The sequence below is a fragment of the Ipomoea nil genome, unplaced genomic scaffold, assembly GCF_001879475.1.
Source record: "Ipomoea nil cultivar Tokyo-kokei standard unplaced genomic scaffold, Asagao_1.1 scaffold0418, whole genome shotgun sequence".
NCBI classification, from domain to species: Eukaryota; Viridiplantae; Streptophyta; class Magnoliopsida; order Solanales; family Convolvulaceae; genus Ipomoea; species Ipomoea nil.
Window position 1 is genome coordinate 1,871,239 of NW_017616846.1, and position 17,062 is coordinate 1,888,300.

At 36.5% G+C, this 17,062-nt stretch overlaps 4 protein-coding genes across 7 annotated transcripts; 2 read left to right on the forward strand and 2 right to left on the reverse strand.

Annotated features, from left to right (window-relative positions):
* The first annotated feature begins 391 nt into the window (after positions 1-391).
* LOC109172731 (protein SCAI-like) lies at positions 392-5,340 on the forward strand. Its single transcript, XM_019321969.1, has 9 exons — positions 392-1,271; positions 2,405-2,611; positions 2,693-2,935; positions 3,271-3,337; positions 3,427-3,618; positions 3,701-3,792; positions 4,059-4,238; positions 4,314-4,450; positions 4,663-5,340. Exons 1-9 carry the CDS (start codon positions 780-782, stop codon positions 4,841-4,843), a joined length of 1,791 nt encoding a protein of 596 aa, XP_019177514.1. The 5' UTR covers positions 392-779; the 3' UTR covers positions 4,844-5,340.
* Positions 5,341-6,290: 950 nt separating this feature from the next.
* On the forward strand, positions 6,291-8,619 carry LOC109172655 (putative WEB family protein At1g65010, chloroplastic). 4 transcript variants are annotated; one of them, XM_019321858.1, is made up of 3 exons: positions 6,291-6,377; positions 6,558-6,709; positions 6,824-8,619. In XM_019321858.1, the coding sequence occupies exon 3, from the start codon at positions 6,849-6,851 to the stop codon at positions 8,409-8,411; it is 1,563 nt and encodes a 520-aa protein (XP_019177403.1). In that variant the 5' UTR covers positions 6,291-6,377; positions 6,558-6,709; positions 6,824-6,848; the 3' UTR covers positions 8,412-8,619. The 4 variants fall into 4 exon arrangements, with proteins under 4 accessions (XP_019177403.1, XP_019177404.1, XP_019177405.1 ...); XM_019321859.1 differs by having other exon boundaries at positions 6,598-6,709; XM_019321860.1 differs by lacking the exon at positions 6,558-6,709 and having other exon boundaries at positions 6,307-6,377.
* Positions 8,620-8,660: 41 nt separating this feature from the next.
* Positions 8,661-11,531, reverse strand: LOC109172656 (peroxidase 17-like). Its single transcript, XM_019321862.1, has 3 exons — positions 11,224-11,531; positions 10,951-11,142; positions 8,661-9,404 (listed from the first exon to the last, which is right to left on the reverse strand). Exons 1-3 carry the CDS (start codon positions 11,425-11,427, stop codon positions 8,811-8,813), a joined length of 990 nt encoding a protein of 329 aa, XP_019177407.1. The 5' UTR covers positions 11,428-11,531; the 3' UTR covers positions 8,661-8,810.
* A 1,390-nt stretch (positions 11,532-12,921) lies between these two features.
* On the reverse strand, positions 12,922-15,868 carry LOC109172494 (peroxidase 17-like). The gene is made up of 4 exons (XM_019321649.1): positions 15,604-15,868; positions 15,331-15,522; positions 13,054-13,122; positions 12,922-12,936 (listed from the first exon to the last, which is right to left on the reverse strand). The coding sequence occupies exons 1-4, from the start codon at positions 15,805-15,807 to the stop codon at positions 12,922-12,924; spliced, it is 480 nt and encodes a 159-aa protein (XP_019177194.1). The 5' UTR covers positions 15,808-15,868.
* Positions 15,869-17,062: the final 1,194 nt, after the last annotated feature.

Sequence of the window (17,062 nt, forward strand, 5' to 3'; positions counted from 1 at the left end):
TCTTCTCTTCTCTTTTTGAAAAAGAAAAAATATTAACTTTACTTTTAATCTTTAAAATACACAAAAATAATTAAATAATTCATGATATAAGAACAACTTAAATTATATATTATTTGTTTGTGATTTTTTTTAAAATACTACTAACTGTATTACACTGTAGCATTTAAAGTCAACATTGCCTCTTTCCCATATGAAACGATGAAAATGAAGAAAAAGAAAAATGAAAAGACTAGTCAAGTCAACGCGTGGTAATCATAAAAACGACCTCACGGAGGCTTCCCTACTCCTCACTACACCCGATAGTTCACTCTCACCGGAAGGGCATTGTTGTAATTGTATCCTATCCACCACCGTCCCCGCCTGGCGCCTGCCACAGACCCCACCCACCCTAGCCGAGCCCCCTCTCTCTCTCTCTCTCTCTCACTCTCACACACCTTTAGGCTTAGTTCCAAACAAAATCTCCCTCCACCTTCCTCCACCCATCGCCGCCACTGTAAATCCGCTCTGAACTCCAAAAGCTCCAAAGCACTAAACACCAATATTTTTTTTCCGCATAAAGAAACAAAAGCTCCGCATATTTTGATTATTTTCATCATCTCTCTCTCTCTCACCTCCTCAATTTCATAGCTGACCTGTCACTCCCCTTGCCAACTCACGCACATACATACATACATACAGAATTGACTGTGTGTTGTATATATAATCGGTTCTGATTTCTGTTGATGGATGGATTTGTTGATTGATGCGCTGTGAGGAGGAGTTGAAGTTGTGGTGGTGTGATGGCGGCGGACGACGTCGTTCCGAGCACTTTCAGAGCGTTGGTGGAGACTGCGGAGAAGAAGTTTGCTAGGGTGAGGGACTTGCCGGCTTACGGCGGTGGCGCGCCCAGCGCCCACTATTTTCACAAGGTGTTCAAGGCCTACATGCGGCTGTGGAAGTACCAGCAGGAGAACCGGTCCAAGCTCCTCGACTCGGGGCTGCAGCGCTGGGAGATCGGCGAGATCGCGTCCCGGATCGGTCAGCTCTACTTCAGCCAGTATATGCGCACTAGCGAGGCTCGCTTCCTCCTCGAGTCCTACATCTTCTACGAGGCCATTCTCAACCGCAAGTACTTTGACGGCTCCGGCAACAATCGCACCGCCAGGTTCAAGGAGTTGCGCTTTTACGCCAGGTTTTTGATGGTATCCTTGATTTTGAACCGTTATGAGATGGTCAAACTCCTCGTTGACCGCTTCAAGGCACTCGTCGACGATAGCAAAGCCGCTTTTCCGGTATGCAAAATTTCACTCCCTCCCACCCTCCCTCCATGTATTTCTATCCTGTTTCTTTGCACTTTTATTTTTTTGGTTGACATTGAGCTCTAATTAGCTGAATTTGGAAGTTACTCCGTATTAAGTAATTTTGCAGTACACCTCCACCTTCCTTCCTTCATTATTATTATTATTTTTTTTTTTTAATTTTCTGCTGAATTAGGCCGTCTTGTACACTGCAATACCGGTACTATTTATTTATTATTTTTCCATACGGAATAGTATTTTAGAGGATAGCAATTAGCACTAAAGTAGAATAGAATCCAGAAGAAAAATTCTTTCACAAAATGATTTGACGTTTCATTTGATGAGTTGTTACAGTTTATTTGATATAGTACAGGAGTCGGTGTCTCCAACTAGCTTATGGAATAATTTAGAAATCCAAAGATCAGAAATCAAACTTCATACTTCAGGGATTAGGTAGTTGTGTTTTTATTTGAATGGGGTGGTTTTTATCATTGTCAGACTCGGATATCTTTCAAGATGATCCTTGTTTTTGGTTGAGTTATTTTATGGAGCATCATTTGCACATATTTGTTTTTGTACTTGCAAACTCATTATTTCTCTTAAGAGACTTACTGAAGTAAGCTTTCCAATGTGGGTAGATATTTTTCAAGCATGTGCTTGTCATGTTCTTTTTCAACTTGTAGTGACTGCCCCTTTAACTATATTTGAAGTGCACTAGTGAGGGGAAATTGCATTCATATATGTTGCTCTGCCCCATTTGTCTTTTCAATTGTTACTTTTTGGCAGAAGCAACATATGCATACACAGAGGTTTGTAAATGTTTTTTCTTGCTGTAGCCACTTCTAATTACTTGATAAATTGCAATATATGTGTCCATATAGCCACAGTGTCTTGACAAGCAGTCAAGAACATGCACAAATAGGATTCAGAAAGATGAGAATCATGATATGAATTCATTACCCTGTATCAGTTTCAAATTCCATTTCCCATGTCATAATAACTTGGATAAAACTTCAGTGCATGTGCATTCATGCATGCACACAATGCTTATGATATTTGACTTCAAAAACATACTATTTCAGTGTGGAAACTTTTGTCTGCCTGGCTGATTAAGAGTGTCAGTGCAGGGTACAAACTTCAAAGAGTGGAAACTGGTGGTGAACGAAATTGTCCGATTCACAAAGGTGGATTTTACCTCATTGGTTGTTAGGCCTTTGCGGTATTGTGCTATGTTTGATTCATATCCATTGTCTCGACCTTATGTGGCCCGCTTCCATGCTAAGAAGGTCCTGAAGTTTCAAGATGCAGTGCTAACTAGCTATCATAAAAATGAGGTACTAATAAATGCTTTTGCTTCTCTGGTGTATCACTGGGTTTAAATTGGTTTTTATAAGCTTGCCTTTGTTTCATTTCAGGTCAAGTTTGCAGAACTAACTTTAGATACTTTTAGAATGCTCCAATGCTTGGAATGGGAACCCAGTGGTTCTTTCTATCAGAAGACAGCCATTGAACCACAAGAGAATGGGGCACTGGCTGACCATTCCTTGACATCTGGACTGATTGATATAAATTTGGCTGCCGACATGATGGATCCAGATCTTCCTTCAAATCCTAAAAAAGCCACGCTTTATCGCCCTTCAGTTGCACAATTGATAGCAGTGAGTACTGAAGTTTTTGCCTTTATATTTTGTTATTCGTACAATCTTGCTCAAGTTCTTCGTTGATTTCTAGGAAAGTAGTGGTTCTGATCAATGAATGAGAACAACTGATTTTGCATGTCAGGACAGTTTGAATTGTAGATTGAGTCTTCTCTTGCTTTCTGTGTGCTTCTGTAAATACCATCATATGAAATAAGGCCAATCTACTTTACATATGCCTGGGAATTTTCAAGTCATAACTGATGTACATTTGTTTTAGCACTAAAATACATCTGAAATCCTTTTGGTGTATACCTAGTCATATTCATCTTTGCTTGGTTACTCATATGCTGCAGGTCATTGCCACAATATGTGAGGAGCTTCCTCCAGAAAGTGTGATCTTATTATACGTCTCTGCATCAGGTTACCATTCTTTTACTATTTTTTTTTTCACAGCCAGCGGTGCATGTTGTGACCATGCCAGGAAACTCATACTTGTGCTCTGCTTTTAGGGAGTTCTGGTCAGAGTAGTCCAACACAGATGGAGAACTCTATACGTTCAAGAAAATCTTCGAAGCCCACTGCTCATTCTCATACTTCTCATGAACAGAATAGGTCTCTGCATGAAAACCATATCAGTTGCAATGGAGATTCAAATCCCTATTTTGAGAACTATTTGTGGTTTGGTCCTAGCAGAAATGGAGGTACCACAGTGGATGAACCCTTTTTCTGTTTGTGGCTCTTAATTTTGGTAATCTCATTTGATATCCTTTTGGATATTTTCAGTCCCAAACAACCTATATCCAGGGGATCTAATTCCTTTTACGCGAAGGCCTCTTTTCATAATCATTGATAGTGACAACAGCCATGCATTCAAGGCAGGTTTGTCAAAACTTTGTGTATCACATAGTCCAATTACAAAGCATACCAGCTAGCTGTTTGTCAACACTCTGTGTAGTACGGATCAACAATTTAGATGTGATAGTGACAAAATCATATTCATCTCTTAATTAAATTCTTTTAATTGGTCATGTGAGCCACTTTACTTAATTTAAAGGATGCACTTATAGAATTAAGAAGAGAATATTTGTTGTTCTCTATTGGCTGATATACTGATTGCATATATTGATGCTTCACTCTTCAGGTTCTGCAAGGAGCTGAACGAGGGGAAAGATGTGCTTTACTTCTATCTCCTTTGAGGCCATCATTTAAGAACCCAAGCACTGATGTAATCCATGATGGAAATCAGTTCACCTTGTTCTTGGCTGCTCCTTTACAGGCTTTCTGCCATTTGGTTGGCCTCAAATTATCTGAAAAAGATCTTGTAAGTTAATTGTAGAACTGATACTCTTCAAAGAGATTGTAGTTTAATCTTATTCATGTGTGGGCTTTATTCCAGGATGTTTATGATTCTGCTGATGAAATAATCTCTACTGCATTTTCTGAATGGGAGGTAATGCTCTGCACAACTCCGAGCCTAGACTTGGTTTGGGCTCAAGTATTGTCTGATCCACTTCTGCGTCGGCTTATTCTAAGGTAATTGTCTTAATTGTGTTTGTCGAGATCATCATCTTTCTTTCAGGTCATAATTAACCTGATTTTTCCTAACATTTTGATGTCATCTTATGTCTTTAACTATAAACAACCAAAAATCGCATTAGCCAAAAACAAGCATTTACTATTAGTGACATCAGTAGTTTTATGTTTAAAATATCTAACTGAACAATTTTTTAAAAATATTTTACCAGATTTATTTTCTGTCGCGCCGTGCTTACTCTATTTTGCCTTCGCGAAGAAAATGACCACTATTTGCCTGTTTGCCTCCCTGAGCTTCCCGATTCATTTTCTCCGTACTCTGAATCCATACAGCCAACTATCAGGCGACTCGCTAATCATCTCAAGGTTGCAGATTGTTTTCATCTTCGTTAATTCAGTTGTTACAGAGGGAATTTACGATAGATTGTACCATAATGGGTATAGCGATGGCATAATTGACGGAGTTCGAAGTGAAAATACTAGTTTTTTTGCTGGTGTTGGATTAGCTGAAAAACGTACAGGGTCTTCAGTTGAGTTGATGTGCAGAAGTTGGGGACCTTTTTTTTTTTTTTTAAATTATTATTTTAGTCTTGCCTGATAGCTTTTATACCGGAATCATTTGTTTATTTTACTTTGATTGTGATATCTATTTATTTTAATTTAATGGTGATATATTCTGCCAGTTCTGTAATGGGTGATCTTTTTTTGGGCGGATTGTAGACATGTATTAGTTTCACTTTTCTTTACAAGTGAGAAAATTGTTCATACCTCTGTAATATAGGAGGAGGGCATCTGAAGTATTTGTATTTTTTTTTTGTTGATCTTGTAACAATAATGTATCCTTAAGTAGCAGGTACCATGTTTCAGTTAATGAATATTTATTGAGACTTAGAAATTATTACTGATTTTGCTTAGTTCTTCCCAAACTTTAAATTGTTTAAAGTGAGGTTTGAACCCTTAACCTTGGGTTGGCTGCTTTATGGGATTTGATTTGTGGTTTAGTTGGATTTAAAAAAAAAAAAAAAAAAAAAAAACAATAATAATAAAGAAAGCTCATGAGTTGCTCTATTTCAAATTATGCCCCTATTTTACTCCTGATAATAGGCGTGAATAAAGTTCATTAAAAAATTTTTTACAACTTATTCAGTGATTAATTTTTATTTTTTATTTTTTATTTTTGACCGAATTATCACTTATACTTTTTTCTCAAATTCTTTGGATATAATTTTTTTTTCTGATATTTTTTCCAAATTATCCCTTAATTAATCACAAATTTGGAAAAAAATTATCTGTATCAGTATAAGGGGTAATTTGAATTTTATTCATGACTATTATCAGTAAAATATTTATAACCCAGAGAATTTGAGAAAAAAATATAAGGGGTAATTTGAAAAAACTGTGAAAATAGTATTAGAAAATAATTAGGGTAGGACAACCCAATTAAGTTGATCATATTATTGACTTAATTATCACAATATTATAATTTTAACTCATACTAGAGTGTCCTATTGACATTCTTAATCTGAATCAATAGCTGAGCAATGTTGATTTATATACTAACCTTTTACCTGTTGAAATCAAACTCTTGAACACGAGTTGTGAATTTTCATCTATCACTAAAAAAAAAAAATAATGACCAATGAAGATACGTATCTCAACTAAGTGACTATTTCCGTTATGACGGAGAATCTATGTATGGAGAAGTACCCGCCGCGCCAACCTCGGACTTCTTCCAAACCAGAACCTCTCAACCAACGAACTTTCTTTCCATTTCTCTCTCGGCCAAACCACACAAAATTCAAACAAATTAAACACAATACGACCGTGGATTTACTCCTGATCTTACAAACACAAACATCGGAGCGGATGTCGTACGAGGAGGAGGAATCACCGCACATCTTCCCATAATGTTACGTTCAAAATCAAGGTACCTACAAAACATCACTTTTCTCAACCTTCTTAATTAGGTTCCTTTCTTTTCTTTTTCGTTTCATGCCAACAAGTTATGTGTATGTATTGCATATAACTTGTTTGATCCTCCATAGTTTTTTTTAAACGTCTTGATTAGTGTTTAGGCTTTTCTGGAATTCATTTCGTGTGATTCTAGATCTGGGCCAGAGGACCCATAATTCCTCCATCTTTACCAGGACGATTCCTGCTTCCAGGTTTTGCAGAGGCGATGCGTTGACCTCTCAGATTGATTCCAACGCCCTTGTTTCTCTCCCACGCCAATCTTCTAAAACCAAACATTTATCCCAGGTATCCTAATTTGTTTTTAATCCATGACTTTTTGTATGGACGGACTCTGATACCAAATTAAAATATGTGATTCATCTTACTAAAAGTCTAAGCTGATATATATATTATTTGCAGGAGGAGGGGGTGAGGGCTGAGGGAGATGAGAGAAAGAAACGAAGCTGTGGATAAAATGGAAGAACAGGAGGATTACAGGACATTGAAGACCAATTTGTTGAGTGTGCAAGAAGAATTGAAGGCGAAAGACAAGGTCATCCAGGCTCTGAGAACGGAGGTGGTAAGGGCGAGAGGGTTGGAGGCTAAGCTGGCGGAGAGAGACGTAGGGTTAGGGAGATTGAGGGAGGAGCTGAGTAACGCGAAGCTGCGGGAGGGGCACGCCAGGGATTTGGTGGCAGATCACAGGAGGCGAATTCACGAGCTAGACGATGAAATCGAGAACAGGAAGGTGTCCGAATCCAAGATTTATGATTTGTTAGCGTCCCAGACGAAGAAGTTCGAGGAGAGCAAGATCGAGCTGGAAGAATCTAAGCTGGAAATGGCAGCGCTTCTCAGGAAGGTGGAGTTTCTGGAAGCTTCTTCCAAGAACCCTAGTGTTAATAATGGATCATTTGACCACATTGGGGAAGATTATTTCCAGGCAAAATCAGAGAACTGGGACGAAGAGAATGAAGAGGAGGCAGGGGACAACTTCGTTTCGCTCAAGAATGAATTGAAGCAGGCAATGGAGGCAGAAGAAAGGACCAGAAAGGCGATGGACGATTTAGCATCGGCGTTGAAGGAAGTCGCAACAGAAGCCGCGGAGGCAAAGAAGAAAAGCAGCATTACCGAACTAGAACTCAACCATCTAAAAGAGCAAACTGAGAATTTAAAAGAGACGCTTAAGATGACAGAAGAAAATTACCAGAATCTCTTGGAGGAGGCTAATAAGCAAACAGAGCTTCACATCAACACCATAGATCGGCTGACATTAGAAGCCGAGGAATCGCTCCTGGCCTGGAACGGCAGAGAGATGGGATTCGTTAGCTGCATAAAGAAGGCGGAGGAAGACACCGTGAAACTCACCACAGCTCTCATGGAAGCGGAGGAGGCGACAATGGCCGCCCGCGAAGAAACAAAGCAAGCCAGAGACATACTGAAACAGGCCATCAACGAAGCTAACGCCGCAAAAGCCGCCGCGGATATCGCGCGAGTAGAAAACTCGCAGCTCAAAGATAACCTAGCGGAAATGGAGGACGCGCTGCAATTCCTGTCGCGCGAGAACGAGCGCCTGAGGATCAACGAAGCCGCCGCCAACGAGAAAGCGGAGCCGCCCAAACAAATGATGACGTCGTCGTCGTCTTCATCTTCACTGCAATTGCCGCCCCACGACCACAAACTCAACGCTAAGAAGCACAAGAGAAGGCCTTCGAAGATCACGACGGAAGACTGCAGCGACAAAAGCGAAGACGATGAATATGCGGAAGCAAGTGGCGGCGCCGGCGCCGAACAAAAGGCCGCGGCGGCACCGAAAGCACAAAGCGATGGAGGAGTAACTACAGAAGACGATCAGGATTCAGATGTTGAAAAGTCGTCTCATAGAAGAAGAAGAGGAGCTATATTTCGCAAAGTTGGAGACCTAATTCTCAGGAGGAATTTCAGTATTAGCAGAAAAGAGCCTTCTCCGGAGCCAACTCTCAATGAGAATACCTCCATCGTCAAAGCCTGATGATTCTCTTCTCTTATATGACTCAGAAAATAATTAAAATTATAGGCCTCTCTTATATATACACTTAATTGTATTTTTATTTATATAATAATAATATATACACTTGTACATTTATTTATTTTTGTTGGTGAGGGCATTTGGCTATTTATTGTGAAAATCCCGTAACTGCTCGAGTATACAGGTAAATCTCGTGACCTTATTCGACAAATGACTATTAGGTCTTTATGGATGAGAGTTGAACAATTCATGAACACTTGTGTTGATGCTTTGCTCTTTTCTCTCAATTATATATTTATAAACGTCAAAGTACAAACATATTTGGAGAATCTTAGTCAAAATATTCCAATTAACCTCAGTTTAAGATCGGAGTTGATTAACCTATATATGGCAATGTTGTTTTCAATATGCAACCAAGTTTGCAGGTTGCCAGCTATTGACCACTCTGCAGTTTCTTCTAATCTCTCCCGGCCTCCCAGATTGAAGATCACCCATTTTTATCATCCCTTCAACAAAAGCCTCAAAGAATGCACTCTCATTTCTTCTATACTGCATCACATACCCTCTAGTCTCACGGGTGGTGAAAAGTGATTCATCTGAATTCAGAAATCCTCTCCCATTCACCAAGTCCTTGAAATACTGGTTGTCGAATACTTGAGGTGTGGCGTCTAAGTCCCCCGTTACATTTCCATCCCCGCCCAGTGGGCAAAGCTTGTCCAGCTTTTCCCTGAAGTTTGGCTCAATGGCCGGGTCAGGCCGTCCTGTCCCCGATTGGTTGTACAACCGAAACACAATGGAAAAACACCTTCCCTGACCAATGGAATGAGACCCTGAAAGTGCTACTAGATCTTTCACTGACAGATTTAATCCGCTAAACAGATCAATGAGGGTGGTTGCATCTGCTCTAGGGCTTGGCATGATATTGTCTGCATCTTCTTGGCTTGCTGTTAAGCTGTCTATCCTTCCCAGCTTTACTTCCCAGTTAGGTCCTCCACTCTGCATTCACACCAAATTATAAAGTAAAATACTATATATACTTTTAATCTTATAAGCAAAATCTTTGAGATATACACTTATATTGAGACTCACATTATAAACAAAAAAATAAAAAATAATAAATAATAAAAAAATAATAATAAAAAAAACTTATCAGTTGCACTAAAATAATATAGGAATAAGGGTCAAATAGGCCATCGAATTGCACACGATAATGCAATTAGGTCACTGAACCTAAAAAAACAACAATTAGGTCCCTAAACTAACCAATTTCAAACAATTCTTCTAATTTATAGGTTTCCAACAAGTTAACCGGTCATCATCCCAAATTAATTATTTTTTAAAAAATAAAATTTAAAAATTAATTATTTAAATAATTAAAAAAAAAAACAGAATTCAGCCGATCTGTTTTTTTTTTTTAAAAAAAAATTTAATAATTAATTTTTAAATTTTATTTTTAAAAAAATAATTAATTTGGAGGATGACCTATTGACTTGTTGGAAACCTTCAAATTGGAAGAATTGTTAGGAATTGATAAGTTTAAGCACTCAATTATTGATTTTTTTGGTTCAGTGACCTAATTGTATGACATGTGCAGTTTGATGACCTATTTGACCCTTATTCCAAATAATAAACTATATCAACTTTTTCCATCCATATATAGATGCCTCTATGAATCTATGCAGGCAGGATTTGCACTCAACCATTAATTTATCCTCTGCAATATGACAGTTAATTGATACCATTTGAAAATTGATACATGACACTCAAATGGAATTTAAGAGATCTTAGATCAAGAAAGTAAAATGACAATTTCCCAATTCTCCTCACCTTATTTTCTTGTTAACTACTCATACAATTGACCATGGTTCACACAGAAAAAAGTTGCTTTGGACTTTCTGAAAAATGACTTCTCAAAAAAAAAAAAAAAGTTTCGTTTTCCTTTTGACTGAAAATCAATTTTCGTTGATCATCATTTTCTCCTCTTGCCAAACAACAAAAAAAATCAAAAAATAATTTTCTGAAATCATTTTCCGAAATTTCAAACACAGCTTTAGTGAAAATGAAACTAAAATAGAGTTCGTATCGCGGTACACCATAGGCAATTTATATTGTGGACTCTAGTCCAATACATATAATTTGACTTAATAATGTAAACAATTAATGTTCATAATGTATAGAATTTATATTCATAATACACATACACATAAACACAATATAATGAAAATACGTAAACACTTAACATAATACCCAGAATTTATGTTCAAAACGTATATAATCAATGTTCATTATATCATGTTTATGTGTATATGTATTATGAATATAAATTTTATGCATTATAAACATGAATTTTATACTTTATAAGGTCAAATTATGTGTATTGGATAACGATTGTACACCATAAAGGTGCTAAAATTCATAGGCACGATCCAAAGTAATGGCCTTTTTCCTCGAGAAAAAGATCCGACCCAACATCTTCTTTTACTCTTTTTTTTTCTTTCCCTTTTTAGATAACAAATTTTGCAGCGTAATTGAGAAGATTTACCAGAACAACAGCATCTCTGGCAGCCATGATTATGATATCAGCACAGGAAACAACCCCAGGACAGGCCATCTCCACAGCTTCCTTAACTTCATCAACAACTTCATATGACCTCAGCGAATTTATATTCGACAAACAAAGCTTCTCTCCCAACATGTCCGGCGTATCATCCAACAACAACGACGCATCGCATCCCTAAATATCAAGGCAACAGAATCAGATTACCAAAAATCTGAGCTAATAACACTGAAATTAACCTCGGAATCTATGGCTTACGTTAACAAAGCAATCGTGAAACTGCAAGCGCATCACTGAGGCGGCGCTTCTGGGCTCTTTTTCCATGTTCCTCTTGATCACGCCCCTGACAATCTCCTCCGCCTCTGGACACGTCTCGGAGTAAAATCCGGGCCGGAGCTCCACGATCTCCGCTTGGATCGCGGAGAGGTTGAGGAGGAAGAAGATGACCAGTGTTGTATACATCTTTAGCAGCACTGATTTTGGCGGGTATGGAAAAATGGCGAGTAAGAATACAGAGTGTGTTCGTATTCTCGTATGTATAGAAGGAGGTTATGGGATTTGGCTGGAAAAGTAGACAATTGACTGATGGAAAAAAAATCTTCGAGCAACAGTTTGTAAAATACTTAGTTTATTTATTTGACCACTATTAGCACTTTGATTTGATTAAAAGATTAATATAGATGTTTGGTTAATTAATTTTTTTTTAACTCCAAAATGTTAAAATTAAAAAAAGTTACTCCAAACAACTTTTTCAATTAACTTTTTGATAAAAGATATTATACCAAACAGCTATCAACTATCAGCTAACCTAATTACCAAACACCTTCTACAATCAGTTAATGTTATTAATTAGTTATACCCTCTAATTAAATCCAATCAGTTAACATCTAACATCTAACAACTATCAGCTAACAATCATTTACCAAATAAGGTCAAATCTTATCTGTCGCTTATCTTTTACGCTGTATTTTCTAAAGATTTGAGAAAAAAAAAATAACCTAAGATCTCAAACTTGAAGTATAATTAGATTATATTATTGAATTATAAATTTTTTGGGTACATAATATTGCATATATGTTTTTTAAAAATGTGTATTTATAGAAAATGTTCTAGTATTGTATATAAAAATGTTGTAATTCCATAATAAAAACTAAAAAGTGAAACATATTCAGTCAATTTCGTAATTTATTTAGGACAGTTCTAACTAAATAAAGTTCAATAACTCCGGAGGGTGAATTTGATTCTTGAAATTAGGGAATGGAATATGTGACTAAGTGCAACAATATCAGCACATAATATTGGGAGAATGTCAATAAAATAACATGGGCGGGGTTAATTCATGATTTATTTCTCCAACAAATGTTGCATATTTGTGGGCCCCGCTATTTGAGAGAAACGATGAAAGCAACTTAATTGTTGCGCGTGGAGCGCAACCAACGCGCACAGTGGGCAAAATGCATTGTTCTCTTGTTCACTTCATTCTGTGCGCGTTCTTTACTTCACTGTGATTTTTTTTATTTTTTTTTTACTTTTCTGATTTAGGTGTCAGATTTATATATTTTTTCCTTTTTTATTTTTTCTTCTCTTTTCTTCTTGCACTATTTCTCTTTCCTAGGTGTAACTTAAAAAACTGTGAAAGAAATGGAGCTGATATGGATGCTCTAAGAGCAACATAGAAGAATAGAGAGTTATTTCACATCTTTTCTTTTGAGGTCAAAAATGCCAAGTTGGAAGAGAGAGACGCAAGAGAGAGATAGAGGGTGGGGTGCTTCTGCAACTACCGAGTTATTTCTCTTCCCAATGGAAAGAAATAAATGAGGAAAGAGTAGTTGTTGTGCGCGTTTCGTGCCCAGCAATTGCCACGCCGGGCACGTCAGGCGTGCCCCATTAATTTTTTGTTTTCTTTTTTAAAATCAGTTTTGGTTTTTTTTTTTTTTCTTTTTTCTCTCTTCCCTCTCATATTCTCTTTTCCTAATCACACTTACAAAAACTTCTCAAAAATTGCAAAATAACTCCACCAATGTGGATGCTCTAATGATCCTTCGAAATATTGAAAAAATTAATCATATTTTTTCTTTTTAGATATACCTCATGACATGGTACATGTAATAAATTTGGGTTGAGACGGATCCTAACTTCCCACTTAGGTCCTCCACTCTGCATCCACACCAAAAATGTACACACTATTGTAACTTACTTTTAAATACAAATCTTACTTGCTTGGATTTTATAAAGGAAAATACTATATGTACTCTCAATTTTTAATTTCACACACAAAATCTTGAAGTAGACACTTGTATTAGGATCCACATAAAATAAAAGTAGATTAACATCCACATGTGTGCACCGGCATTTGGCCCTGTCTACTAACACATTGAGTCACCGCGATTTACATCCTCCCACATGCTCTGTCGGGTCAGAGTGTGAGGGACCCTTAGGGTTGGGGATTCAACCTTTGGGATAAGATTATTATCTACATCAGTAAAAATTTTAGGAAGTAAAATTTGAGAGTCCTTGTAATAAAACTCTTTTATAACCTGTATCAACTTTTCCCATATATATAGATGCCTCTATGAATCTATGCAGGCAGGATTTGCACTCAGCCATTAATTTATCCTCTGCAATATGACAGTTATTTGATACCATTTGAAAATTGTTACATCTGACACTCAATGGAATTAAGAGATCTTATATCAAGAAAGTAAAATGACAATTTCCCAATTCCCCTCACCTTATTTTCTTGTTAACTACTCATACAATTGACAATGGTCCAAAAAAAAAAAAATACTTTTGAATTTTCTGAAAATTGATTTCCTAAATAAAGAAGAAGTCATTTTTTGAAAAAAATAAGCCTTTTTTTTTTCTTTTTGACCGGAAATCAATTTTCGTTGATCATTATTTTCTCCCCTTGCCAAACTAAGAACCCAAAAAAATAATTTTTCAAAATCATTTTCAGGAATTTCAAACACAGCTTTAGTGAAAAATGAAACTAAAATAGAGTTTGTATCGTAGTACACCATAGGCAATTTATATTGTGGACCTGGTCCAATACACATAATTTGACTTTACAATGTACAAAATTCATGTTCATGATGTACAGAATTTATGTTCATAATACACATACAAAATTCATGTTCATGATGTACAGAATTTATGTTCATAATACACATACACATAAACACGATATAATAAAGACACATAAACACTTAACATAATACACAGAATTCATATTCATAATGTACAAAATTCATGTTCATTATATCATGTTTATGTATATGTGTATTATGAATATAAATTTTGTGCGCATGAATTTGTACTTTATGATGTCAAATTATATGTATTGCGCAAATTATGCCATGGAATCGTGTTCACCGAGAATGGTGAACACAAGGCAAAACGACGTCGTTTTTAGGCAAAAAAAAAAATAAAAATCGCGGATGTGGAGTTAACGGCGCGCGTTTGATCAAATTATGAATTTTCTGTTATGAGATTATGAATTTTATGAAAATTCATAATCGCATAACAGAAAATTCATAATCGCATAACAGAAAATTCATAATCGCATAACAGAAAATTCATAATCGCATAACAGAAAATTCATAATCGCATAACAGAAAATTCATAATCTCACAACTGAAAATTCATAATCTCATAACAGAAAATTCATAATCTTATAACAGAAAATTCATAATCTCATGGTTCCAAAGTGAATGTGTAGGCATGGTTCCAAAGTGAATGTGCAGGCATGGATTCATAATTTATGAATGTCCGTGATTTCGGATGGGAATATGTAGGCATGGTTCCAAAGTGAATGTGCAGGCATGAATTCATAATTTATTAATGTCCGAAATTATGAATGTAATGAAAATTCATAATCTCATAACAGAAAATTCATAATCGCATAACAGAAAATTCATAATCTCATAACTGAAAATTCATAATCTCATAACAGAAAATTCATAATCTCATGGTTCCAAAGTGAATGTGTAGGCATAGTTCCAAAGTGAATGTGCAGGCATGAATTCATAATTTATGAATGTCCGAAATCTTTGTTCACCTCAAATTAAAGTGAAACCGCAAAATGTGAAAATAAAGAAAAAAAGTCACGCAATTAATTAAGAAAAAAAAAAAAAAAAAGATAACGGTGTACTAACACCTTTGGAACCGTGTTCACCATGAATGGTGAATGGTGAACACGGTTCCATGGCATAACGTCTGTATGTATTGTACCCTGGTCCGCGATATTGTACACCATAATGGCCTTTTTCCTCGAGAAAAAAGATCCAACCCAACATCTTTTTTTACTTTTTTTTTTCTTCCCCTTTTTTAGATAACAAATTTTACAGCGTAAATGAGAAGATTTACCAGAACAACAGCATCTCTGGCAGCCATGATTACGATATCAGCACAGGAAACAACACCAGGATAGGCTATCTGCACAGCTTCCTTAGTTTCATCAACAACTTCATATGACCTCAACGAATTTATATTCGACAAACAAAGCTTCTCTCCCAACATGTCCGGCGTATCATCCAACAACAACGACGCATCGCATCCCTAAATATCAAGGCAACAGAATCACATAACCAAAAATCATAGCTAATAACACTGAAATTAACTCCGGAATCTATGGCTTACGTTAACAAAGCAGTCGTGAAACTGCAAGCGCATCACTGAGGCGGCGCTTCTGGGCTCTTTTTCCATGTTCCTCTTGATCACGCCCCTGACAATCTCCTCCGCTTCTGGACACGTCTCGGAGTAAAATCCGGGCCGGAGATCCACCATCTCCGCCTGGATCGCGGCCAAGTTGAGGAGGAAGCAGATGATGAATGTTATATACATCTTTAGCAGCACTGATTTTGGCGAGTATGGAAAAATGGCGAGTAAGAATATAGAGTGTGTTCGTATTCTCACATATATATAGAAGGAGGTTAGAGCAACATTATCAGTTAGGAAAAATGTGGGGAGAATGTAAGAGTGGTTAGGAAAAATGACGTGAGAGGGGAGATGGAAAAAAAATGAAACAAAATTGATTTTAAAATAAATAAAAATAAAAATATATATATAATAATGATAGTCAGGTGCCAGCGGGCGCGTGCCGTGCTGGGTGCACTCATGACAGCCACGATTGGCTAACACGTTTGGTTCCTTTTGTGCTGGGTCCCACCATGCTGCCATTCTCTCAATTTTTGCATAAGAGCATCTACATCAGTGCATATTTCACCAATTTTAAGGTTAAAAGTGTCAACATGGAGGAGAGATGGGTGGAGAGAGAAACATTTTGCTCTTCCTGCAAGTGAAGAGTTATTTCTCTTCCCAAGACATGGATGAGAGAGGGGTGGAGAGAATTATTCTGTTTCTGTCACAACATTCTTTTTCTTTTTATTTTCAACATTCTCTCACATTCTCTTTCTTAATCACTCTTACATTCTCCCCCTAATATCCCCAACTGATAATGTTGCTCTAAAAGTAATGCATTCTCCCCACTTGCTCTCCTGGTGTGGATGCTCTTATGGGATTTGGCTGGAAAAGCAGACAATTGACGGATGGAAAAAAAAAAACTTCGGGACATTTTGGTAAAATAGTTAGTTTATAGGTCAATTTTGACTTATTTGACCACTATTAACTCTTTGACTTGGTTAAAAAATTAATATAAATGTTTGGTTAATGTAACTTCAAGATGCTAAATTTTTTTTTTAAAAAAAAAAAAGAAAAAAAAAAGAAGCTACTTTAAACAACTTTTTCAATTAGTTTTTTTACAAAACACCTTCTACAATCATCTAATGTTATCAATTAGTTATACCCTCTAATTAACTCAATCAGCTAACATCTAACAGCTATCAGCTAACAACCATTTACCAAACATGGCCAAATCTTGTCTGTCGCTTATCTTTTACGCCGTATTTTTTAAAGATTTGAGAAAAAAAATTAACCTAAGATCTCAAACTTGAAGTATAATTAGATTATACTATTGAATCATAAATTTCTTGGGTACATACATATACACATAATATTGCATATATGTTTTTAAAAAAATGTGTATTTATAGAAAATGTTACAATATTGTATATAAAAAGGTAGTAATTCCAAGGGAAAA